The 25,525-nt window shown below is 44.0% G+C and overlaps 4 protein-coding genes, 1 long non-coding RNA gene and 3 other non-coding genes across 8 annotated transcripts; 5 read left to right on the top strand and 3 right to left on the bottom strand.

Moving 5' to 3' along the window:
- The first annotated feature begins 5,301 nt into the window (after positions 1–5,301).
- On the top strand, positions 5,302–6,501 carry LOC144306762 (uncharacterized). The gene is made up of 2 exons (XR_013373831.1): positions 5,302–5,519; positions 6,162–6,501. It is a non-coding gene; the product is annotated as an uncharacterized LOC144306762 (long non-coding RNA).
- On the top strand, positions 5,303–5,384 carry TRNAS-GCU (transfer RNA serine (anticodon GCU)). The gene has a single exon. It is a non-coding gene; the product is annotated as a tRNA-Ser (tRNA).
- A 3,216-nt stretch (positions 6,502–9,717) lies between the features above and the next one.
- TRNAR-UCG (transfer RNA arginine (anticodon UCG)) lies at positions 9,718–9,790 on the bottom strand. The gene has a single exon. It is a non-coding gene; the product is annotated as a tRNA-Arg (tRNA).
- A 3,310-nt stretch (positions 9,791–13,100) lies between these two features.
- TRNAM-CAU (transfer RNA methionine (anticodon CAU)) lies at positions 13,101–13,172 on the bottom strand. The gene has a single exon. It is a non-coding gene; the product is annotated as a tRNA-Met (tRNA).
- Positions 13,173–13,889: 717 nt separating this feature from the next.
- On the top strand, positions 13,890–15,442 carry LOC144306760 (histone H4). The gene has a single exon (XM_077886322.1). The coding sequence runs from the start codon at positions 13,933–13,935 to the stop codon at positions 14,242–14,244; it is 312 nt and encodes a 103-aa protein (XP_077742448.1). The 5' UTR covers positions 13,890–13,932; the 3' UTR covers positions 14,245–15,442.
- Positions 15,443–16,822: 1,380 nt separating this feature from the next.
- Positions 16,823–20,176, bottom strand: LOC144306761 (histone H2B 1/2-like). The gene has a single exon (XM_077886324.1). The coding sequence runs from the start codon at positions 19,229–19,231 to the stop codon at positions 18,965–18,967; it is 267 nt and encodes an 88-aa protein (XP_077742450.1). The 5' UTR covers positions 19,232–20,176; the 3' UTR covers positions 16,823–18,964.
- LOC144306759 (histone H2A type 1-E) lies at positions 19,678–20,391 on the top strand. The gene has a single exon (XM_077886321.1). The coding sequence runs from the start codon at positions 19,808–19,810 to the stop codon at positions 20,198–20,200; it is 393 nt and encodes a 130-aa protein (XP_077742447.1). The 5' UTR covers positions 19,678–19,807; the 3' UTR covers positions 20,201–20,391.
- A 143-nt stretch (positions 20,392–20,534) lies between these two features.
- On the top strand, positions 20,535–22,887 carry LOC144306758 (histone H3.1). Its single transcript, XM_077886320.1, has one exon. It carries the CDS (start codon positions 21,170–21,172, stop codon positions 21,578–21,580), a length of 411 nt encoding a protein of 136 aa, XP_077742446.1. The 5' UTR covers positions 20,535–21,169; the 3' UTR covers positions 21,581–22,887.
- Positions 22,888–25,525: the final 2,638 nt, after the last annotated feature.

The raw sequence follows: 25,525 nt of genomic DNA on the forward strand, positions 1-25,525 counted from the left end.
ATTGCAGTCTGTTCATCATCCTCACATCCTCCTAGAATCTCTCCTCTTGGAGCTTCGTTTTGCTTTGTCTGGTGCCTGAAGTCAGTCAGATCCCCGAAGTTAATTATGTGCTCCGGTGATTAAGAGTTCATGTGTCAGAGGCCCCACCTGTGACTCTTTCCCCAACATGATCTTCATGCGCATCTTCTATAGACCTGCAAACGTCCAAACCATGGAGTGAGACCAAAGCCATCATAGTCATTTGAGAGTTTCCACTGTTTTCATACAAGAGGCTCCCTCTTAATGTTTCTTAGATTGAATTTCTGCCCACACACTTTGAAGATCAGCTGACCAGATGCAGGAATGTACATGTCTTCCCTTGAAGGTTTGTTATACAGAAGCCCCATGGTGTGACAGTTAACCTCTAGGCATTGGACCATAAATTCCCTCTGTTGATTCTCCTTAGTTCAAGCATATCCTCTAGGGCACTCGATGACAGCAAAAGAAGAGCTTCTATAAACTCATCTGGCCTCTAAACATGGTTCCAGAAAAAGCCCTGCAAACTTCCTCATATCTACTAAGCCCTAGTCCTGGTAATGTTTTAGAACTTCTGTATCAGTTTCCTACTGCTGCTGTAGCAAATTACCACACATTTAGTGGCTCTAAATACCTTACCAGCATGGCAGCTTGTTTTGTCAAAGCACATAAGATGAGAAAGCAGTAGTTCAAATGTTTTGGTAAATTGGAAATCACAATCTGTTGTAATCTAATCATGCAAGTGAGATCCAATCACATTTACTGTGTTCTGAAGGTCAGGAGCATGTCAGTAGGTCCAGCCCACACTCAAGGGAAGGAATTTCACAAAAAGTACGTCTACCACACTGGGCTTCAAAGACCCTAGAGAATCCAATGCAGAATGAGCCCTGTCTGGCTCTGGCCTTCTGCTATGACTGACTGATACTTTGCAGGCAGTCTTGTCTTTTCTTTTCTTTTCTTTTCTTTTCTTTTCTTTTCTTTTCTTTTCTTTCCTTTCCTTTCCTTTCCTTTCCTTTCTTTCTTTTCTTTTCTTTTCTTTTCTTTTTTCTTTCTTTCTTTTTTTTTTTTTTTGCTTTGTCAGCAAATGCTATATTGAAAGGCTATATAATTCCTGGTACCTCCCAACTGGGAAAATAACTTCCAGGTTTTAGCTTTTATCTATCTTTTTTCTAGGTTTTCCTTTATCTATCTTTCTTTATAATGAAGCCAGCCAGCATTGAAGAGCTAGACAAGTAAATCAGAATCTCATGGTATCATGCCCTGACTTGGGTAGTTTCCTAAAGTGCCCCATGGATTCAAATGTGCAGCAAGGAATGAGACCCACTGAGCTAATTTTCCCCTGACCATCCTATTCAACTGGCTGCCACTCCAAGGCATTTACTACTTTCTGACATACAGTATGTTTTGATTTTTAAATTGGTTATTGCCTATTTCTGCATAAGTAAGTTTCGCCAGGGCAGGGAATTTTATGTATGGTGTATGTTCCAGTACTTAGAACAGTGCCTGGCACATATGAGATGCTTGATAAATATTCCTGGGAAGACTGATTAAATGATTCTTTTTGTTGAAATAAATGAACTCTTTCGTTGAATAAATGAATAAATGAGAGAATCAATGAACTCTTCAGTTTGGCCTTGGTCATCGTGTTTGACAATTCCCAGACCTAACACTTCCAAACCCAAATACATTTTTTTTCTTTCCAGAAACATTTTAGAATTTGTCATGCACTTAAGCTTAACAACAATTACAACTTTGTATTCTTTACCTGTTTTATAGGTATTTATTATACTGATTTGATAATTAATGTTTGCTCTTTATTAAATAATTCCTTGACACCTCCTTAGAGCCTGCAGTTTGAATCCTGATCATGTTGTAGAGCATGTGTATGCCCGTGTGCACACACACAGACACACACATACCCAGAGTTATTTTTCTGGTAGTGACATTGGATATAGATGAGAAAGAGAAAAATCAACTCCTGGCATTAAGGAACTGGCTTGACTATCCACTAGGCCTGGGTGTCCTCAGGAACTGGTCTGGCACTTACTTCTAGGCCATGGGATTTTTTTTGTGGAACATAAACAATTTCACAAAACAGGATTATCAGACAAGGGCTTTCCCTGGTCATGATGATGTGATACAGAAACAAATGAAAGCAACAGAACATTCCATAATCTAGTCTAAAAATAGACAGCAAAAGAAGGTCACTGTGTGTACCACAAAAATACCAAACATCTCCTTCCAGCCAACATAAGGACCACTAGTTTTCCAAATTTAGCTTCATTCTATTCGTACCTTTTTCTAGATAGAATTTATGAAGATACCAAATCACAGACCCTCTCTTCTTGACAGCAATCAATCCAGAACAAAGCCCAGCTTCTTTGTCACTTCCCTCAAGTCACCCAACAGAAGACAAATGTTACAATAAGCCCCTCCTCTCCTTTTTCCAAATTTGGATGTAATTGACATATAACATTGCAGAAGTTTAAGATGTGTAACATGTTGATGCGTTTATATGTTGCAAAATTGTTACCATATAGCATTACAGAACACCTTCATCATGTCACATAATTAACATTTCTTTTTTGTGTGATGCGAATATTTAAGATATGGTCTCTTAGCAACTTTAAGGTATATAACAGTATTCTTGACTATAATCATGAGCTTATACATTAGATCTTGAGAAATCACTCATCTTCTAACAGCAAGTTTTGTTTCCTTTGATCTCCAACTCCCCAGTTCCACCCCCCTGCCCAGCCCTTGGCAACCACCGTTCTACTCTGTATTTCTGAAAGTTCAGCATTCAGCTTCTTAAGAGTCCATGTAGAAGTGAGATCACACAGTATTTGTCTTTCTCTGTTTGATTTGTCCCACTTAATATAATGGCCTCATGGTCTACCCATGTTGTCACAAACGGCAGTTACCTTCTTTCTCATGGTGGAGTAAGATTCCATTCTGTGTGTATCTTTGTATATACATAATGTTTACATACACAACTTGTTCCTTATCCATGCATTCACTGACATGTCGGTTGTTTCCGTATTTTGGCTATTGTAAAGAATGCTGCCATGAGAATGGGAGTGTGGATATCTCTTTGATAACATGTTTTCATTTCCTCTGGATAAAAACCCAGAAGTGGGATTTCTGTGTCACATGGTAGTTCTATTTTTAATTTTTTTGAGGAGCTTTCACACTGTTTTCCAGAGTGGCTGAACCAGTTTATATTCCCACTAACAGTGAACCAGGGGTCCCCTTTCTCCACAGAGTTGCTAATGCTTCTTATCTGTTAACGTTTTGGTGACAGCCATTCTAACAATGTGAGGTGATAGCTTATTGTGGTTTTGACTTGTACTTCCCTGATTATTAATGATGTCAAGCATGCTGGCCATTTAAATGTTTCCTTTGGAGGAACGTTGTTCAATAAAAGGGAAGTCAGCACAAAATGATCTCCAAAGGCCGAAGGAGCCAGAAGACTGAGAGCATAGGCCAACAAGTCCAGTTTGAGGAGAAATGATTTGCTAAGGGGATTTAGGGACGGAAGCATTTCTTGGGAGACTTCAGCTCCTGTATGACCTGCTTTTATAGGCTTAGAGACTGGGAGCACCTGCAGGGGGGCTCATCGGGGAGGTGTTGGAGACTCACGATTTTATCTCCAGAGCAGATTGAGGACATTGCGCCCTGTGGGTGTGCTTATAAGGGTGGGTTAGACAGAGAGAATGCCTGCATGTATGTGTGTGTGTGTGAGGGGGTTTGGAGTGTGTTTGGGGCTGTGCTCAGGAAGGCTTCAGGCCACAGTGGTTTTCATAGCAGTTTTATCTAAGATGGTGTTAGTCTAGTTCATACAAATGCCTATATGGTTCTCTGACCATTTTTAAATTGGACTTTTTTTTGTTGTTATTGAGTTGTACGAGTTCTTTCTATCTATATTTTGGATATTAACTCCTTATCCAATATATGGTTTGCAAATATTTTCTCCCACCCCATAGTTTGCTTTTTCATTTTGTTGATTTCTTTCGCTGCACTGAAGCTTTCTAGTTTGATGGAGTCCTACTTGTTAATTTTTTTCTTTTGTTGTTTGTGCTTTTGGTGTCCTATCCAAAAAAATCATTGCCAAAATAAATGTCAGTGAGCTTTCTCCCTCAATGTTTTCTTCTAGCTTTATGGTTTCTTGTCTTATATTTATGTTTTTAATCCATTTCGAGTTGATTTTTGAGGGTGTGAGATAGAGGTCCAATTTCTGTTTTCTGCATGTGGTTATCCAGTTTCGATAAAAATCCAGTATTTGGGTTTTATCCAGCATAAAGGTTGTGTATGACTTTCATTATGTTGAGGTACATTCTTTCTAGACCCAACTTGTTGAGAGTTTTTCTTTTAATCATGAAAGAATGTTGTGTTTTGTCAACAATATGGCAAGACATGTGAAATATGAAAGGATGTTTGTATTTAATAAGGTCTTTTCAACTACCCCTTTCACTGTGATCCTCCAAGGTTCTAGTGGTGGCAGCAACCAATGCAACTTATCCAACTGCAGGTGTTTTCTTGGTGATCTTTGTTTGGTCAGAGGGCATTGAAATAGGCAATTAAAAAAATAAAAAATAAATGACAGTAGTAAATTGTTAAATTTACCTGCTCAAAACAAACAAAAATCGAAACAAAACCAAACTCCCTCAGATGGTCCTAAAATTCTTTAATCAAGTTCAAAATCTTTAGTCTGACATTGGGTACCAGTTGATCTGACCTTCACCCCTCACTCCAGCTTTTTACCAACCACCTGCTCGCACTTCCTGGAGGTGATGACGATTTCTAAGAAGACCTAATGTTCCATATGGCAGCCATCCTTCTGAGAATCCTGCAATAATATATGTCATGTAGCTAGTTTAATGATGGTTTCAGTATACATGGCCTATAGGAATGACGAAAACCAATTTGATTGTTAAAATAATAGCAATCCTGAACTTCATTCTTCTGTCAGGGGCTCCCAGGTATCCTCAGGAAGTGTATTTGGTTTTTATTCAGGTCCACTCCTCCCCCTGAACCCCTCTTTCCCCGGGCTGTCCTTCCTCCCTCCCTCCTTCCTTCCCCCCTCCCTCCCTCCCCTTTTATTTTCTTTCCCTTTTTCCTTTATCACGGCAAGAGGGCCATTTGCAGAGAGTAAAGAGGTCTTCATTAAGAAAAACATATAATCAAATAATGGAGATTGCAAGAGAAAACTGGCCGTGCTCAGTATTGCAAGAACTGCTCGCTCAATATAGCAACATAACACTTCTGTGATGCCCTCCTCCTAGGTGACGAGGTGGCCGAGTGGTTAAGGCGATGGACTGCTAATCCATTGTGCTCTGCACGCGTGGGTTCGAATCCCATCCTCGTCGTCAGTTCTCCCCCTACGTCAGCGGGCTGAGGTTTTAGCTACTTAACGAGCGATTCTGAGGTTTTAGCGCCTTCACGAGAGATTCGTCAGCAGTTGGAAGTGTCGGTGCAAGAAAAACAAAAACTGGCGTAATGAGGTATATTCACTATTAATACCGCTTTAGCCGTTTTACGGAGGTTTCTGGGGTTAGGAAATGTCCCTCTATCCCTTACGGTGCGAGTGTCGCGCCGAATCTGCGCCCCCAGGGTGTCCACCGAGGTCAGAAACTCTGGTTCCGGACCGTAGGACTTCTAACGCCGGACGACGGTCGCAGGTGCGGCGATTACCGGACGTCTTTCCCTCTGCCCCCTTCACGGGGTGACCTACGCACCCCCAGGTGAGGCCCGGCCGTCGCACAGGTGATGCTAGCGCCTCCTTCTGGCAAAAAATCCCTCTGCAAGGCCCGATCATCGAAAGTCCTCCTCCATTTTTGTATTTTAGTTAAATGAACTTAAATCCAAGCACTTTTGCAAGCGCTCCAGCCTCTAATGGTTTCTCCCTTCTTGATCGTCTTCTGCCACTTGCAACTTGATGTTAGCATATAATCCCCAAAACTCTCTCCTGCCATCTGTTTTCACTTTACTGTGAATTATAGCAAAGGTCGGGTTGGTTACCCAGCATAGAACAACAGCATCACAGCAAAGGGTCAGGTGCACAGGGTGGAATAACGAAATTCGAAGGGACCAAAGAGATGATGGCTCTGGAAACGCTCCCCCTGTCACTTGTCTCTGTTTTACAGATGAGGAACCTGACGTAGAGACCAAACTGATTGTTCTTTAAAAAATCACATAATGAGCCTTTCATGGAAACCAAGTTCTTTCAGATCACGTGGTTCTGGTGATGGGATCTTTCCAACATGTTCAATCCTGTGACCGACTCTGTGACTTTTGATAGCTAGAAAATCCTTCTGAAGTATATTGTTTATGAGCCAGCGGATCTGCCGGAGCCTCATGAGGATTGAGGCCTACAAAGCATGATTTTGAATTTCATTGAACAATATCTGGTTTATACAGTATATGTATTTTGGAGATGGTTTACCAACTTCTAAATAAAAAAGACCACGAGACCATTAAAAATTATTACCACGTTAAGAAAATCACAATGGAAAACATTGATAGGATTCCTAAATAAAAATTAAAAACTATCACATGGCCCAAGGCACCCCATATCTCAACAAGAACATAGCATGTTAAAATATAGCAAACTGGAAAATGTCACTCTTACGACATGCAGAGGTCGTCTTCAACTTTTAAACCCATGTCCCCTTAACCTGGCTGAGTGATGGATGGAGGGAAAATGTCACATAACAGTTAATTGCCTTTATGTCTGTGATAGCATTGCTTCAAAATTCAAGATAATTGATTTCCTCCCAAATACTATGAGGGACACACTGTAGTTGAACAAAGTTGGATTTATTGTGTTGTTGCAATGAGGAAGGCAAAATATCATGCTAAGTGACTCAGTAACTCTCTGAGTGGTTATTTTAATAATTTTTGTCTTGGATAGTGAGAGGATCAAAGTAGGACTATATTGGTTTAAAGAATTGGTCAAAGGCTAAAATTGGTTTAAAGAAATGCAGCAGTCCCTCATATTAGCAGGAAGGAGGGGATGTTTGGTTATTTTTGTTACATGGGCACTGTTACTACTTTTCATCTGTGCTCAGACATGATTACATACAGTTTATTTTTATTTTTTATCTTGCTTCCTGATGGTCACAGAGTGGCCTTGACTGGTTTCCTTTGAAATTATTTATGTTCAACAGGAATTGACCAGGGCTTAGCTGGGTGTGCCAGGCCAACTCCTAGCAATGCTCACGCTGAGCTGTGAATGTCAGAGCAACTCCTGGCTGTCAGGGACTGCTCTTCTTTTCTCAAAATGCATCTAATTCATACACTCAATAACTCATTTTAAAGATGAAATGCAGTAAGGTCTAAGATAATAGGAAAGGATTAATGATTTCTGAAATTCGTAAATCTGCATTGATTTCTCAGATGATTCAAGTACTGGCCTCAGTTTCATATTCCTTACAGTATCCAAGCCCTTTGTCTAAGTGACTTCTTAGTTCCTCTTCAAGAGATGCAGTGTTGCCCCTTGTCTATGGGCTGGGGCAGGAGGATGACTTGGGTCAATGGGATATGAGTAGATGTGAGTGGACCAGGGCCTTTAGATATGTTTGCATGGTTGAGCTTGCCTCCTGCCCCTCTGCCTCTTCATGAGAGGCATTCTTCTGCAGGGAGCACTGTGCTTTCACCCATGGTCCCAGAATGAACACGCTGCCAAATGACCAGAGCGCCTGCAGTGAGGAGCCGAGTGGAGCTGTACCCACAACTTAATATACAGCCTTTAGTTAAGTTTGGCTGAGATCATTTGCCTTCAGATGCTTGAGTAATAAATGCTTATTGTTCTGTGCTTCGAAGTATTTGTGGTTTGTTTTGTGTGTTTGTTATGGAGCAATAAGCTAATGGAAGCACATAGTCTTTGCTCCTTCCAGGACATAATCAAAAGTCCTTCCATTTTTGAGCCTGTCTCCTCTAATATATAATTTACTTATATTATATAATCTACTTAGTCTCCTTTTGGTTTTCTGTCGCTCCCTTCCCCTCTCCCTATCCCCCACCCCAAGTCTGTTAAGGACATAGACTTTTGTATACATTGTTTACTGTGATCCTAGAATCTTAGATCCTAGATCCTGGAATCCGGCACTTGGAATAGTGGCTGGGGAGGGAAATTGGAACATGAAATGTGCTCCATGAGCATTTATTATGTTGATGAATCTGTTCTTCCCCTGTCCAGCAGGGCTCACATGTAATCCACATCCAGGAATCTTTCTTCTTTATTTCTCTTCTTCTGGTCATTTTTTCCATCAATCTCTGGAGTGTTACTTTTTTTTTTTTCTGAATCCCCTTCTCAAAGCAGAAAGCTTTACACACTTATTAGTGGGTGCATATATTCTTATTCTCTCGATTTGGGGGCAAGCCCTTAATCTCCAATGACAATTTAAAGCTCAGGATGCCTGTGGATTGGTCTACCATTTTCAATTTTCTTCTCTTTGGCACTTCTTGGTCGGGAAAGGTTGTCTGCTCCTTTGATATTTGCTGTGAATGCAGGAGAAAGACAAGGAAAAAGAAGAAAATAGGAAAGAGTTTGTGTCAGGAACATTTTTATCTTTTTGGGTCAGATTTTCCACTTCCTTTAAAGTCCTGGGGAGAGTATGGGTAAAGAAAGTCAGTTTCTCCTCTGGTCCACAGGTTTAATTAAATACCCATCTAGTGGGGAGGAGGAAGTTTTTGCATGTTCTCAGGGTATGAGAAAAATGTGAGCCACTTAAATGTCTTTTAACTATAACTTTATTCAGTTCTTTTGAGATTATGTCATTTCTCTGGTTTATAAAAGGATGCTTAATGTAAATGCTACGTTTTGTGAGGAAGGAAGCAATGAGTGGCTTCACATGACATTGACTTAACATTGCTTTTTTTTTTTTTTTTTTTTTTTTTTAAGTTTGAGAAATCTCAACACCTGGGACTCAACGTTCAAGCCCCAACTTTATAGCTGATTAGGGAAAACCAGAGTCATAGAAGAGATCTAAAAAAAGAGGCTGGGGAGAGGAAGAGGTAATTATTACCTTGTAACATTCATTGCTTTGACCTAGCAAAAGCATTTGTATCCTCCACTTGATTTGACTGAACTGTTTCACCATGAAGCCAAGAATTGCTAATAACTTTTTCTTTATCCTGAATTATTAAGTTCAAGTATTCAGGCACAAAAATTTGTTTTTGTGCATTTCGCACAGCTGTCTTCTCCATGTCCTGCTTGCCTACACCCTCTGTCAGCCCCTGGGCTCTTTGCGTGGCCTTACTGCACCTTGCACCTGTTCTGGAATGTAGGTCGGAATCTAGGCTCTTCTCGTCCTTTTGATGGCAGCAAGAGCAAAGGCAAGAAGGAAGGGAAGGGGGAAGATGAGGGTAAGAGTGAAAGCCAGTGACCCGGACTCCGGGAGCCCGCGGCCTCCCGAGGGCACCCCGCGAGCTGCTCAGCCCTCCTTGGGGAGGCGCCGCTTCACAGCCGCGAGCCGCCCTGGAACTGTGAGCTCAAAAATCCGGATTACTGGACGGGCTTGTTCCAGTTTGGACTCTCGACGTGTCTTCGGTCCTGACCCTGGTCCTTCTCAGGCCTTTGAGAAGGAAAGAAAAAAGAAAAAAAAAAAAAAAAAAAGTAGGAGAAAAGACACGGGTGTGGAAAACAGAACAGGTAAAAAAAAAAAAAAAGGCATATCTGGGGCAACGCATAAAGACTCCTAACCACGAAGGGATTCGAACCCTCAATCTTCTGATCCGAAGTCAGACGCCTTATCCGTTAGGCCACGTGGTCTCTGAGCTCGCGGTGCAGCCGTGGCTCTTAGTACGTCTAATGAGCTTTCTGGCCGGTCAGCAGTCGTCCAACAGCGCCCCGGCCTCCTTGTCCTTGAAAATATGGGCTCGAGATGACGTTATTTGGTCTGGGGTACCCGCCTGACCACGCCCGAGCAGAAAAGCTGTTTCTGGCACCTGAGAGATGCCAAGATACTTCATTCATATGTCTGCATCCAAGGACATATATATATTTTTAATAAACTTACTCAGAGCTGCTTCCTTATACATACTCAGCCACAGTCAGTATTTTCAGACTCTGGATACTTGGAAGGTCCTTCTGGACAGTTATCATGCAAAACGCAGCGGAAGAAAGCCTTAGCATCTGTACGGTTGTCTTTCTCGCTTTCCTTCCTGGACACCTGCAGGGTCCCTGGGCATCACCATTTGCCCTTCTCGTTCTCCTCTGGGACTTTTCTCCGATTGTAATATTACACTTTCCCCAGTGTATCTATCTGTTTGGAGAAGAAGAGTGGTCTCAGGCACTGGCCTGGTGGAGACACTATCTTCAGGAAGATTACTGGCAAGGATATCCAACCAAAAGAATTTTTGAGGATGACTGGTGTGTTGGTATCCATGACATGCATCAACATATTTTCTGATGATGTCTAAGAAAAAGCTATCCTAGAGATCTGTAGTAGAAGATAATGATGAAAGCCTCGGACAGTTAATAATTGTTGACAAGAAATGTGCTGCTGATATGGGCCTGGTTACGGAATGGTGGACAGTGAAGGTTGGGATAGGGGTCAATCCATCTATCATGTTCATCTAGATGTTTTTGGAGGGGAGAAGATGAATTGGCCTCCTTGTTTAGCATACTTTAGGGATAATTTTCTTTTCTCTTGGCAATGATCAAGTTTGCAAGTTCCAATATGTTAGTACACTTATTTTTGCCTGTATATGGAGAGGTTGCAGAAATAATTTTCAAAACCCTATACATTATAAAAGACATTGTTGTATAGTTTATGATAAAAAACCCCCCAAAAACACAAAGACCAGATCACAAACTTGAAAACTCCAGAGATTTTTTCTGATGAGAAAATGTTACTCATATTACTCCTTTGATCAAAATTAGTGATGGTTTCTTACTGCCCCTAGACAAATAAAATCAAAACCTGTTTGTACTGCATACTCACTTTCTTATGACTGGCACTTTCCCTATCTCATCTGCCACAACTCAGAATTATATTGTAAGATCTAAAATTTCAAGGGCTCCTTTGGCATCTCTGAGCCTTACAGGGCCCCAAAAAGTCCTGTGAATTCACCTGTTCTCACAGGATATGCCCCGTACTTGGCCAATTCCCCCATCAACCAGACGAGGTACATTCCAGCCCTTCAACCTAATGGGTTTCACCTGTCAGTCCTGGAAGCTATTAAAATAAGCCAATTCCATCTTTTTGGAGAGAACTAGGGGTCACACTTTCCTCTCTCTGCTCCAAAGTTCACCTCTCACAGTCCTTGCTGGTCACTCTATTCCGGAGTGCAACCTGAGCAAACTTGCATAGCTTGCAGTGGCCTCCTCTTCTAGGCTGTGAGTATACCTCTACCAGTCTCCTCTGTCCAGTGTTGAGCGTGGTGTATCGGGCCATCTGGTATTGTTTAGGGAGGAGGATCCCTCCTTCACCTATAGTGTAAATGGGAGTTGATCAGAATACAGCTGCTTTACTTTTCTCCCCAAATCCTCCTACAATCTGCCTCACCTCCATGTTCGATCACACTGAGTGTTTTGTAGTTCTCTAGAAACCCTTAACTGTTATACCTCCTTGTATTTGTTATTTTTCTATCTAGAAGCCTCTTCTTGGCTACCTGCCAAGCTCTTACTCATTCTAGATTGGACTCAAAATCTGCCACCTTTCCCAAATTGGGCCATTGTCAGGGCAGAGGTAATGCAGCAAATCTATTTTTTTTTTCAGCAAATCTGTTTTGTTCAAGTTTTCACAGATCTCTTTATCCATGGTGATGACCCTTTGTCAAACTCTGAACTGAAATACTGGAATATTCACTTAGTTACTGGGTAATGATGTTATTTTGGGTACTGAAGCAGTGGGTCACTATGAAGTAGGTTGTCAGCATATTTAAAGTAAACTTGGAAATTCAAGTTTCCATGCATATCTGGTGTCTGGATGGCTGATCATGTGTCAGGTATCCGATTAGCTCCTTTTCAGAACTTGGGCTCTAATACTCAGGTGGACTTTGTTTGGCAACCACAGCTTTCACTAGTCCCTGCAGTTCAGAACTGGAGAGAGAGTGAGTATCGTCTCTGAAGATGGATGGAGATTGAGGACAAAAAAAGACTTCTCTTGTGTTTGGTTGTATATCTCTTTTTCCTGCTGTGTCTGCATTTTTCTCTTTGCTGTAATGAATCTTTGTATGTTCATGTTCAGTCATGCGAGTCCTTTTAGAAAATCATTCAACTACTCGATGATGGAGCCACCAGAAACAATCATTTTTCCTTATTCTCACTGCGCTTTAGTGAATAATCTTTGAAAAATATCTTATTGTACTATACATACTTGTTTAAAAGTATGACTAGGCCACAGACTACTTAAATACTTTTCTTAGTGCTTAGTGCAGTATCTGACACATAAATATCTGTATAGGGATCTTTTCTGAGGGATATGTAACACATACACTTTTAAAAATGAGCCTAGAGAACAGTCCTATCAGAGATTGTAAAGAAGGTAGGTGGTAGAGACATTACCAGCAGCGACCACATAAGTGGTTTTCTCAGGTCAGAGTTCTATCGTGGCCACCAAGACTTTGCATTCTGCCTCAAACTGTTACTTATTTACTCTGAAGATTAAGACTCTCATAGCTGCACAGGTTTGGGGCTGGGATGGCCCAGTAAATTTCGTCTATGGCTTTAGCCACAAGGCCACAACTACCTAACAAGCAGCTCTTTGAATTATGCGTGAAAGGAAATAAAACTCATTGCTACATTCAGCTTATTTTAGCGTTTACCCGCTTTCATACGTCAGTGAGACTCATGATAACTGGTTGCAATAGTAGCAGTGTCACTTTGGCAGCCACTAGAAATGAGGTTTATTGTGGAAACTCATATTAGTTATTGATAGTGTCCTTTATTGACGTTCTATTTATGTCTAGAAGTTGTAAACACTTTCACGAAACCATTGAAACTTCAGAATTTGACAAAACAGCCTCTTTTTTTTATTTTTTATTTATTTTTTTTGTTTGTTTGGTTTTACAGCCTCTTTTTTTAGTTGTGAAACTAAACCACAGAATTTTAACTAAAGTGCTGAAGCAAAAATTGTTAGCAGAGGATGGTTTCGATCCATCGACCTCTGGGTTATGGGCCCAGCACGCTTCCGCTGCGCCACTCTGCTCCTCGGTAGGTTGGGCCTCCTAATAATACCTTTAACTCTGTTCAGAGGTACAGGCAGAACCCTTCCCCCCACCTTACGAAAATGCCTCTGTATTTCAACCTTCGGCTACCACAAGCTGCCAGTTCTCTTCGGAATAATATCGGTCCCAGAATCAAAGAGGAAGCGAAGTAGACGCAGAACTCCCGGTTGAGGTTCCGGACGTAGAAATGAGAAGTGGCGGGATATATGAGAATTACAAGCTTTAATCAGCAGGGAGGAGAGAGGGAAACCGAGTAAGGAACCCGGGCTTCGGTGCGGCCGCCGAGGATGCCGCTGCGGAGACGCTGCCCAGGCTCGCTTCCGCCCGCGGGAGAGCACCTCCCGGGCCCGGTGATGCGGCCATTGGCTCTACGCGTGAGCCCGGGGCCGGGCGAGCGGCGGGAAGAGCTGGTCCGCGGCCGCAGAACGCCGGGGGCTCCGCGGACTAACGCGGGAAAAATGGTGCCAAACGCTCCTTTCCTTTAGCGCAGTTAAAAAGGTCTGAAATTCCCATTTGGGGACAGAGGGCGGAGGGCGCGGAGGGCACGGCGGCAGCGGGGGAGGGAGCGCGCCGGCTCAACTCCCGTGACGTCACGGGGGTCCGGGCGAGGGGCGGGTTCGGGCAACGGCCAGTCCCGCGTGAGCGCTTCCTGTTTTCAATTAGGTCCGCGATCCGCGTATATAAGGAGGTTGCCCCAACGGCTTCCACGCTGATTCTGAGAACGTTCTGAACGTTGCAGATATGTCTGGTCGCGGCAAGGGCGGGAAGGGACTAGGCAAGGGCGGCGCCAAGCGCCACCGCAAGGTGCTGCGCGACAACATCCAGGGCATCACCAAGCCCGCCATCCGGCGGCTGGCCCGGCGCGGCGGCGTCAAGCGCATCTCGGGCCTCATCTACGAGGAGACCCGCGGGGTGCTCAAGGTGTTCCTGGAGAACGTGATCCGGGACGCCGTCACCTACACGGAGCACGCCAAGCGCAAGACGGTCACGGCCATGGACGTGGTCTACGCGCTCAAGCGCCAGGGCCGCACCCTCTACGGCTTCGGCGGCTGAACTCCGCATCCGTCGCTTTTTCTAAACACACAAAGGCCCTTTTCAGGGCCGCCCACATGTGTCCCGAAAGAGCTGCAGCTTTTCTTGCTGTTTTAATAAGCCCGTGCTTGAGTTTTTAGATTTCAGGCGCGGGGCGGGGGTGGTTCGGTTTTAGTTTCGGAGCGAGTCTTCAACTGGTTAATTTCCGGATTCCGGGAGTTGCTTTGCTGGCAGTCGGCTCCGTTCAAATCTGAGCTTCCGGACAGTTTTAAGGGGCGAGAGCAGGTCACGTGGCGCCGCCTGCTCTCCAGGGAGCTTCCCGGTTTCCGAGGGCCGAGGTAGGAGTCGTGCGTGCCTGGCTCCGCTAGAAAGCGGGGATCCCCGGCCCGTAGGCAGCGGGTGGGCCTTCCCCGCCGAGCCCCGCGCCCAACACGGCGGGGCGGCTGGGAGACAAAGGGAGCGCGCCCGGCCCCTGCTGGGCGGCGGGGGAACAAAGGAGTTCCGGCGGGGTGGCCGGCCACGACCTCGCTCCGACTCCGCCCCGCCGCGTCGCGCCCTCACCCGGGGCCCCCTGTTCCCGGTCGTCCACGTCCCGAAGGCACTGGGGGAAACCCCCTCGCGGGGGGAGCTGGCCAGTGTTTAGCATCGCCCCCGAAATTTCCTGATAGTTTGAAAACCTTAAAAAGATAAGGATGTTGCTTAATGAACGAAATGTCACCAAAACCTAAGCAGACACGATAGCATTTTTAAAACGTGTACAAATAGGCCTCGGGATATTTCACCCAATGTTACTAGGTGTAGGGAAGGATATATTCTTCCTTAAGGTCTTCCAGCTGCACTAAAATTTACAGGAGACGTATGGACAGGAGAAAAAATACCTAGTTTTATTACCTTTGGGCAGAGGCCCAGTAATGAAATGGAGACAAACATGACAGACAGGCAGTTTTTATACCTTTTAGACTGAAGACAATAAATTTGTGGGGAGTTGACAGGATTAAAAAGATGTGTTAACTTTTAATATTAAGGAGAATTTATTGCACTGACCTTATTTTTCTCATTCTTACACAGTAGGAAAAATAATAGAGAAAATTGGCACGGACTAATTAATACTAGCCATAGATGAGCATTTGGACACCAGTGATGTGTTCAAGTTCCTTTTGTTTCAAAATTGAAAAAAAAAAAAATCTCCGAATCAGCTCAGCTAATCAGAGTGGGGCAAGTAAGTTAAAGCAGATTTCTTGACTATTTCCCCTAAAGTTATATACTTCTAACTACCTGTTTTAAACCTTTTATTCTATTATCATAAGTAATCCACACATGCATTAATGTTATTACTAGAATATTATGAAGTAATCCACACAATGAAATTTCTACTTAATATTTTATTTTATTTTATTTTTTTAAATTTTTATTTATTTATGATAGTCACAGAGAGAGAAAGAGAGGCAGAGACACAGGCAGAGGGAGAAGCAGGCTCCATGCACCAGGAGCCCGATGTGGGATTCGATCCCGGGTCTCCAGGATCACGCCCTGAGCCAAAGGCAGGCGCCAAACCGCTGCGCCACCCAGGGATCCCTACTTAATATTTTATATTCCAGCAAAGCATCCTATAAATTTTTTTAAGGTAGCCAACAAAGCAAATGTCAACCAATAGATGTATTGTAACATAATTAGGCATACAATCTAACATTGCTACTAAAACAAACTAGATTTAGCTACATGTGTCGACATGGCAACTCATTGTTCCCTGAATAAAACCACTCCCAGAAACTAGCTGCAATATGATACTGTTTTGATTCATTTTGGCTAATTATGCTGATAGTCCTCACAGCATAATTATAGTAAGTCCCGTTGACTTACTATGATAAAGGTTTATGTTTTGCTCATAATGTTTACTGTGGGTCATTTATTGAGTATGAAGATTTCTTATTTTGAAGTTATCTGAATTTCCTTTGAGCATATAAAAGGAGAGTTCTTTTAGGAAGGGAGGTTGATATCAGTCTTCTAAGTTGTTGGCAACATCACAGCAATCTTTAGGGTGGCCCTAACTTTCCCTAGTCTGGGAATGATTGTGGACAGCAATTCATGTTTCTCTTCTAGCTTTAAAAGTGCAGCTGCTTTTCTGAAGACGATTCTTCATTCTGGCCAGGTACTGCTGTAAGGTTAGGCAAAAAGAACTGGGGGCATGGGAACAAAATAGGAATAAAAAATTATTAAAGCAGCTTTTGTGAGTTTCCAGGGTCCTTTCCTCATAACCCAACACATCTGTTAAATGAGGTACTCCTAATACTAGTGAGACATGAAGTCTCTGGAAAATAAGTCACATGTTGCTTGAATTGGTGGGCAGGGGCAGAGAAGTCTCACAGTCAACGGCCCTAGGTTGTCTTCAAAAGAGTTCAGGGTAGGAACACCTGGGTGGCTTCAATGGTTGGGCGTCTGCCTTCAGCTCAGGTCCTTCCTGATCCCTGGCTCCTGGGATGGAGTCCCACATCAGGCTCCCTGCTTCTCTCATTGGCTGTGTCTTGGCCTCTCTCTGTGTGTCTCTCACAAATAAATAAATAAAATCTTAAAAAAAAAAAAAAAGTTCAGGGTGAAGAGATGGTCCTAAAGAGGGGTGTAGACTGTTAGAATGGATTAGATTGTCATTCACCTTGCCAGTTGAGGAACTCTTAACTAGAATAACGTGCTGCTAGGCTTTGGAGTCTACTGACTTGTTCAAAGCTTCAGGACTCAGATTCCAATATGGGCAGGACCAACTCACCTTCCCTATCATTTCAACCAGAGGCTTTAGCTGTCATTAACGTTTTGGAAGACTTTCCTCTGCATAAGAACTGTCCTAAACGCTTTATAGTGTTCTTTTACTGATCATCCAGCAATGCCATGTGTTAGTTATCATTCCCATTTTAGAGGTAAGGAAATGTTCACAGACAGTTTAAGAAATTGGCCTAAATTTAGCATTGAAACAGTCTCTCACAACTATATCTTGTTTTAAGGGATTCCTCCTTAAGCCATGGTAGTATATTTGTTTTCAAATGTGCTTAAAATTAGCTTTGGAGAGCAAGAAATGAATGCCTTAATCACATGTGGGGCTTAGAGTATCTTCTTCACAAGTCCTATTACAAAATTGAGTCACTTATATAGGAAATAGTTGGGGTTTGGAGCCAATAGCCAAGAAAGAATTCTTAAGACATCTTTGGTGCAAAAAGGTGGTTTTATTAAGGAATAGGGACAGGACCCATGGGCAGGAAGAGCTGCCCTGGGGTCATGAGGAGTGGCCCAGTAAATACTTTCCAGTTGGGAAGGGCTTAGGGACAGCACAAGCCTCCAAGGTATTTCGGAAACAAGGTTTCCAGGATCCGAAGAGGGCTAGCTATTGTTAGGAAAGGTCATTATTATTACTTAGTAAAAACTCAGTCACGAGACTCTTCAGATGTATATCAGTGGATCATATGTTTGGAGGATGATTGCTAATAGATACCTTGATGGGTAGTGATAAAGGAAGTTTCCAAGGGAATTTTTACATGTTAAAGCAGACTTACAGGATCCTGAGGGGTTGGGCTAGTAAGTAGAAAATGAGGTTTTTGAGCTTAGTTTTATACTGCTAATGCTCATGGCTTCCCCTCTATGGCACAGCACTCAGAAAAGTTAAATTTGCCATAAGGAGATCCTTAGCTTCCATAGCTCATTATATACTTTGGGTGGTTTAAGGCCTGTGTTGTGCATCAAAGAACAAGTGTATCTCCTGACCAGTTTTAATTTAGTTTTATTCTAATACTTAATTTTCCTTCTGAGCCGGTTTCCCTATTCCTAAGATTGCAACTGGCCTCTATTGCTTGAAAGTCTGTGTGCAAACAGTCCTTAGGGATTCAGATCCCACGTTTCAGTAAGGAGTTACTTAACCTTAATTTCTCATTCACTTGTAATATGGGAGATTCCATTTCATAGGTGATTGTTGGCTGAAATCACGCGGACAGGCACAAGAATATTAATGCCTTGTGACTTTTCTCCCTTAAAATAAAGTCCCAGGGCATGAATAAGGCACTGGACTTGGAGAGGTTTAGGGAGATCTTGGGACTGGAAAGTGAAGAGGCTGAGGCGGATCCTTATGCCCTGCCCACCCCCGCCCCCATCACAGATGGACTTTCACTTGCTTCCTCTTCCTTCACATATTCCAGTTGTAGTGTCGCTTACATTCTTGTATATTTAAGCCAGGTAGAAAACTCTAATGGATGAATTCCTGACCTTTGCAAGAGGCAGTATTTAGACTACGTTAACGTTTTTGGCGAAGAAACTGGTGGAATTGGAAGGACATGGGTTTGAGACTGGCAAGAAATCCGCTGGGATTTAGAAATGCAAGTCGCAGATAGTACATGGCTCCATTAGATGCCACTGTAGCCACTCGGATGCTCACAGCAAGTGGATTTTCTAAAAGAATGTCCCTCTTTTAATTTAGGGCCACCCGACACTTTGCCCCTAATTACTCCCTGATCTAGGGTAGTGGAAATAACAAAGCGAAACAAAATGGGGAAACGAAGCCTCTCCAAGTGTGGTGGGCCTCCAGGAACATTACACTCAGTAAGGAGCTACCAGAGCAGCTAAGAGAACACAATAGTCCAGTTGCATAGATTTACCCTTTGGTGATTCTCACAGGCTGGAATTACGTTTTGCTTCTAGATTAATACCGCTTGACAAAGTATTACAATGGCTGTACTGGTCATTTTCAAGCTTAAGTTACAGGTCTTTAAATGAGCATATGGGTGGCTCTTAAAAGGGCCTGAAGTCGTTGTCGTAGTTGCACAGGAGTTTGCTTGGAGCTGGTGTACTTGGTGACGGCCTTGGTGCCCTCGGACACGGCGTGCTTGGCCAGCTCCCCGGGCAGCAGCAGGCGCACGGCCGTCTGGATCTCCCTGGACGTGATGGTCGAGCGCTTGTTGTAATGCGCCAGGCGCGACGCCTCGCCCGCGATGCGCTCGAAGATGTCGTTGACGAACGAGTTCATGATGCCCATGGCCTTGGACGAGATGCCCGTGTCGGGGTGCACCTGCTTCAGCACCTTGTACACGTACACCGAGTAGCTCTCCTTGCGGCTACGCTTGCGCTTCTTGCCGTCCTTCTTCTGCGCCTTGGTCACCGCCTTCTTGGAGCCCTTCTTCGGGGCCGGCGCGGACTTGGCGGGCTCGGGCTTTACAATCAGAAACCAGTACTAAAACGCAACGAAAAAAGTACGCCCGCGACCAAGCGCCCTCCTATTTATTTGACACGTATGCAAATTAGGGATTGCAGACTTACATTTCTGATTGGCTTCTACAGTATCCTACCCGCCGATAGGCTCCTTCTTTATCCTAAGCTCTCATTGGTCTTTCCCCGTAGTTCAACCTTAAATAATTTGATCTTGTAACTCACAAACGTTCTATGCAAATTAGGGGCATTGTTGCTCTCTGGCTGTGTCTTTTGATTGGCTGGAATTTCTTCTGTGCCAACGGCATAAGCTGCTTTACGAAACCGCCTCAGGGTATAATAGTTTAGCTTTTTGCGTTTTGCAGGTCTCGACTCCTGTTTTTTACTGCGTTGTTGCTGTGCTATCATGTCAGGTCGCGGGAAGCAGGGCGGCAAGGCTCGCGCCAAGGCCAAGACGCGCTCGTCGCGGGCCGGGCTCCAGTTCCCGGTGGGCCGCGTCCACCGCCTGCTCCGCAAGGGCAACTACGCGGAGCGGGTCGGGGCGGGCGCGCCGGTGTACCTGGCGGCCGTGCTGGAGTACCTGACGGCCGAGATCCTGGAGCTGGCGGGCAACGCGGCCCGCGACAACAAGAAGACGCGCATCATCCCGCGCCACCTGCAGCTGGCCATCCGCAACGACGAGGAGCTCAACAAGCTGCTGGGCCGCGTGACCATCGCGCAGGGCGGCGTCCTGCCCAACATCCAGGCCGTGCTGCTGCCCAAGAAGACCGAGAGTCACCACAAGGCCAAGGGGAAGTAAACCTACCTAAATACCTCTTTGTGCATCTAAAGTTTATTTTCCCACCCAAAGGCTCTTTTCAGAGCCGTCCACATTTTCAAATTAGGAAGCTTGTAACAAAGTGTTGCTTTTCTATTACGTAAGCCTTACACGGGCACGGGCTCTGAATAGTAAAATCAGTGTATCCATTGCAATAAATTGTGGCTGCTTAACTTGGACAGAAACCGGAGTATGGTAGGCAAGGTTCTAATACGTGAGGGGAAGCTAGTTAGTGATGGTAATGTTTGCAAAACCCTAGCTTTATGTAGATGGACAGGGGCCTCCATGTTCAATCATGTTTAGCGAGTAATACACCTACAGTGAGGAAACCAGAAGTAAGGGATAATTCAATGAACCTCCATGGGAGGGGTGGTAGCCTGGGATGCCGTAAGGCAAAAAAAGTATGGGACCGGAAATCGGCGCAGGCTGTTTCTATGCTGAAGTGAATGAAAGGAAATCCCAACATTTGTCACACGGTGGTGACCGCTTCGTCCCCGGGCCAGTCGTCTTACCTGTGGTTTCCCAGAGTGGATATAGAAAGGGGCTGTCCCCGCTATTCAATTCAGTTAAAGTAACCATCAGAAAACAAATTTGTTCTTAAGACGTGACCCTCCGTCTTGCGCTCCATTACGTGAGTCTCCTGAGCCAGAGTTAGCATCTTCCCCTGCCCCCTGGTTATGCCTTATTTGGAATCTGAGAGGAGTTGAAGCAGAACATCCTAAGGTTAATTTCTGGATTGGCTGACTACAACAAAGACCGGATTGGAATGTTTAATAATTTATCCAATCGGAGCCTCCAGTGGTCCACCAATCACGTCCTCAGCTTCAGCCAATGGTTTCATCGCGCGGGAGTTTTGAAAAATGCAAGACCAATCGGAACGGTTCTGAGTATATATAAGGGCAATGTAGTCTGCGAGACTTGGTAGTGTAGTCTTCTCTCTGTTTTCTCGAGATGGCTCGTACGAAGCAGACGGCGCGCAAGTCGACGGGCGGCAAGGCCCCGCGCAAGCAGCTGGCCACCAAGGCGGCCCGCAAGAGCGCGCCGGCCACCGGCGGCGTCAAGAAGCCGCACCGCTACCGGCCCGGCACGGTGGCCCTGCGCGAGATCCGGCGCTACCAGAAGTCCACGGAGCTGCTGATCCGCAAGCTGCCGTTCCAGCGCCTGGTGCGCGAGATCGCGCAGGACTTCAAGACCGACCTGCGCTTCCAGAGCTCGGCCGTCATGGCGCTGCAGGAGGCGTGCGAGGCCTACCTGGTGGGGCTCTTCGAGGACACCAACCTCTGCGCCATCCACGCCAAGCGCGTCACCATCATGCCCAAGGACATCCAGCTGGCGCGCCGCATCCGCGGGGAGAGGGCGTAAAGCTTCCCCCGCTAATTGAATTAACTCAAAGGCTCTTCTAAGAGCCACCCACTTTTTCTCTAAAATTGCTGTAATTGTGTCCCCTCAATTTCGAGTCTTTTTTTTAAGCCCGTTTTAAGTTGGTTTTTGGTGTTAAGGTGAGCTCTTAAAAGGTGGAGGTTTGGTACGTGATGTTTGCTCTTTTCCTGGGCTTTCAGTTGTGTCCTCCGCTCCTCCTTTCAGCCTCTCCCTATGTGCAGAATACTTCGGTGTAAGTTTTCGCAAGTTTGGGCAATGACCGTTGCAAAACTAGTTATGTGGACATGTTTGACTTCATGTCTGAAACTAATTTGCTCAATTCCCATGACTTGATAAAAGTGAAGTCTTGGTTCTCATGTAAAATCTTAGAAAGATGCAGGCTGGTATTTGATTTCTATGGAATTCGATTCAGGGTTTTTTTTTTTTTTAAATTCATGAAAGACCGGCAGCGGGAAAACCAGCGTCCTCTGGAGCTCAATAAGGGACACTATCCCAGGACTTGGGATCATGACCTGAGCCAAAGGCAGATGCTCAACTGCTGAGCCACCCGGATGTTACCTAGACTCCGGATTTCTAAGGAGCTTACTGGTAACAATTTAAGACCATTAATGACTTGTGTGGTCCTTGACTCTGCCTCTGTCCACCGGTGACATGGGCATCATTTGGGAGGTTGCAAAAGATGTAGATTATCCCATTCTGTCCTATGCAGGCCTAGTGAAAATTGACATTGTGTCACATTCACCTCAGGTGGTTGACCTAACACTAGTTTAAGAAGCCTATTTTCAAAAGTATTTTTGGGATCATCAACAGAGGAACCTGTGACCTCTCCATAGGAATACTAGGAATAAGCATTTGCAAACAGCATGCTTATGTCACAGAATTAAATGATCTGTAAATCAATTGCACAAGAAAAGAACCAGGGAAGGTAGTTTCATCTAGAGATCAGGGACCTTGATATTGAGTGCACAGTACAACTGGAGGTTTTATAAAAAATATCTGCCTGTGGGCCAGTCAGTGGCATTCTAATTGTAGCCTGAAGGGTAATCCCAGGCAATTGTAATCATTAACACTCAGGCGTTTCCAACAGGTCGCTAGTCAAGAGCAGATGCTGCATAATACATTCCAATCTTGTGATTTGCTCCTATTGCTTTGACTGCAGGTTTAGCAATGATTTATCTGCAGAATCAGGCTTTCTGAGAGTGAGCTTGCTTTTGGAGGAAACATACTGCTCTTCTAAAGACGATATCCTGGCTTGCTTGAGGACTATTAAATCTCTGCTATGAATCAAATAGTATCTGGTTTTTGTAGTAATTCCTGGGGACAGTGTTAATGTGAGTCTGTGATGATAGATGGACCTGCTTTGGGCAATTGACAATACCAGGTTTTAAGGGATGCTACAAAGAGGAAGTTCCTGGCAGGCGACTTGTGGATACCTGTCTATCTTCACACTGGGCACACAGTCCTGTTTAGGTTTTCACCTATCTTTCTCCATGGTCATTATTTATTTATCAGTTTATATTTTCCTTCTTTCCTAGCTATTCTTTTCATTTTTTTTTTATTATGTGGCATTTCAGAATTATATGGAAGTAGAAACATTAGTTTAATAAACTCTGTGTGCCCTGCACCTGGTTTCAACATCATCAACACTAGCCAAATGTTTTATCTGTGTCTCTTCCACCCAGCTGCCTTGATCATTGGAAAGAAAATTTTATCCTTTTCGCTCTCAATATTTTAAAACATGTCCACCATTTTAAAACCTAATTAGGGTGCCATGACAATTTCCCCAACCAACCAACATTGGTTAGCATTGATGGATTTTAAAATTTTGGTTACTCTTCACGTATTTGTTGATAGTTTGCAATGTGCCAGGTCCTGTTCTGCGCATTGGGAATATACTCAGAGAACAATCCATTCAGAATTCCTAGCCCTTGAGGAGTTTACATGTGAGTCTAGGAAGGAGAGACAATAAAATCAGATCTGTGTAGTATGTTAAATGCAAGAAGGAGAGAAATAAAGCTAGAATAAGGAGTGTTACGGGAAGGTGAAATTTGGATTAGTCTACCTATAAAGATGGCATCAGCATAGACTTGAAATGAGTGGAGAGGGGAGGGTAAGGGGCCAGGTGGCTGCCTGGAGCGGGTGGAGCACAGCAGGAGGAGCACAGCAGGAGGAGACACAGAGAAGCAAAAAGAAGCCGGATCAAGGAGGGGCTTGTAGACTTTAGTTCTGAGATGTAAGGCCTTGAGAGGAGTTGAACATAGGAAGGAATTTCTGTGTTTTTTTCCCACTTAAGCAGGTTCTGCTCTCTATTTAGATAGTCTCAATAGTGCTCCAGTACGAAAAGGAGGGCCCTGCTTTATGCTCTTCAGACCTTGAAAATAGAAGCTGACCTTTAGCATTTTATATAGAGAAAAAAGTCTGAAAATTAAGGGTTAAATGCCATTCATATCCTGGTACTTCATACTCATTAGTGTTTTTTTTTTTTTTTTTTTTTTTTTTTGCCACAGGCAAAATGTTTACCCTCAGGTGACACCTTCCATTTATTTGGATTGCAAAATAAGGATTACAGATGCAAATGTCCTTAGGGTTTTAGGCAAGAAGTGCTTGTATCAGGAACAGGGGTGAGCTACCCTTCAGTACTTCACTGGCTCAGTCAGCGGCAGTGTTTCTGGAAGAATCTAAGGCCTCTGACAGCCAGCTGCAAGCTCTGGATAGCAGCTCAGTATCTGTTGTGTCATTTGCCCAATAGAGCTGTTAACAATACCTGCCTTGGGAACTGTCTAGGTAAAAGAATCATGACTTCATTAGTTCAAAAGTGTAATTTGGGGGGCACACCAGGGTGGCTCATTCTGTTAAGTGTCTAACTTTGGTTCAGGTCATGATTCCAAGATCCTGGGATTGAGTCCCGCATCCCCTGCTCAGAGGGGAGTCTGATTCTCCCTCTCCCTCTGCCTACTGCTCCCCCTTGCTTGTACTCTCAAATAAGTAAATAAAATCTTTAAAAGATAAATGAAAACAAAGTATAATTTGGTGTCTACATAGGTCATTTTATTTAATCTACACAATAACTCTGTGGCTTAGGGGCCATTAGTAGCCCAAATAAATGATGAAGAAACTGAGGTGAACTATTCACACAGTAGAATAATTCAGTCATGGACTTTATCTCTGGTACTAGAGAATGGATGACTGTTGCATGTTACCTGCATAGTTTAATTTTACTTCATCCATCCATCAAAAACTAGAGTGCTTACTATGTGCTCCGCATTGTTCTAGGTGCCAGAAACAGAGCAGTGAATAACATGGGTAAAGTACCCTGTGTGGAGCTCACGGATACTGTCTTTGTGGGTGACAGGAAATAAACAAATATAGTATTTTGGTAGGTAACAAGATTAAAGGGATTGGGGCATCTGGGTGCCTCAGTTGGTTAAATGTCTGCCTTTGGCTCGGGCAGTGATCCCAGGGTCTTGGGATCCACCCTGTGTCCAGTTTCCTGCCCAGTGTGGTGCCTGCTTTTCTCTCCGCTTGCTGCTCTGCCTACATGTGCTCTCTCTGTCTCTCAAATAAATAAAAAAAAATCTTTAAAAGAGAGAGAGAGAAAGAGAGAGAGAGAGAGAGAAAGAGAAAACAGGCCAAAAGATTAAGGACTGCCAGAGAGTGGAGGCATGGGTAGTAGAGGGTTGTGGTTTTAAATAGGTTGAGTGGGGAAGATTTCACCACTAAGACGCCACTGAGCCGAGGCAGGAAGCTAAGAGGGAGACAGGAGACAGGTGTACACACACCTGTGAGAAGATCATTCCACAGAGAAGCTACAGTTGTGACTAAACAGATCCTAAGCTGGGAGAAAATTCGCGGTCATGGCCACAGGTCTGATGACCAACTAGATAGAACCAGGGTTGTCTTCTGTTTTCTCAAGCTGGAGTTTCTAGG

This window comes from Canis aureus, chromosome 37 (genome assembly GCF_053574225.1).
Source record: "Canis aureus isolate CA01 chromosome 37, VMU_Caureus_v.1.0, whole genome shotgun sequence".
NCBI lineage: Eukaryota > Metazoa > Chordata > Mammalia > Carnivora > Canidae > Canis > Canis aureus.

Bases quoted from the DNA above. Each gene is read 5' to 3' on its own strand.
- LOC144306760 (XM_077886322.1), top strand. From the start codon at position 13,933: ATGTCTGGTCGCGGCAAGGGCGGGAAGGGACTAGGCAAGGGCGGCGCC.
- LOC144306758 (XM_077886320.1), top strand. From the start codon at position 21,170: ATGGCTCGTACGAAGCAGACGGCGCGCAAGTCGACGGGCGGCAAGGCC.
- LOC144306759 (XM_077886321.1), top strand. From the start codon at position 19,808: ATGTCAGGTCGCGGGAAGCAGGGCGGCAAGGCTCGCGCCAAGGCCAAG.
- LOC144306761 (XM_077886324.1), bottom strand. From the start codon at position 19,231: ATGGGCATCATGAACTCGTTCGTCAACGACATCTTCGAGCGCATCGCG.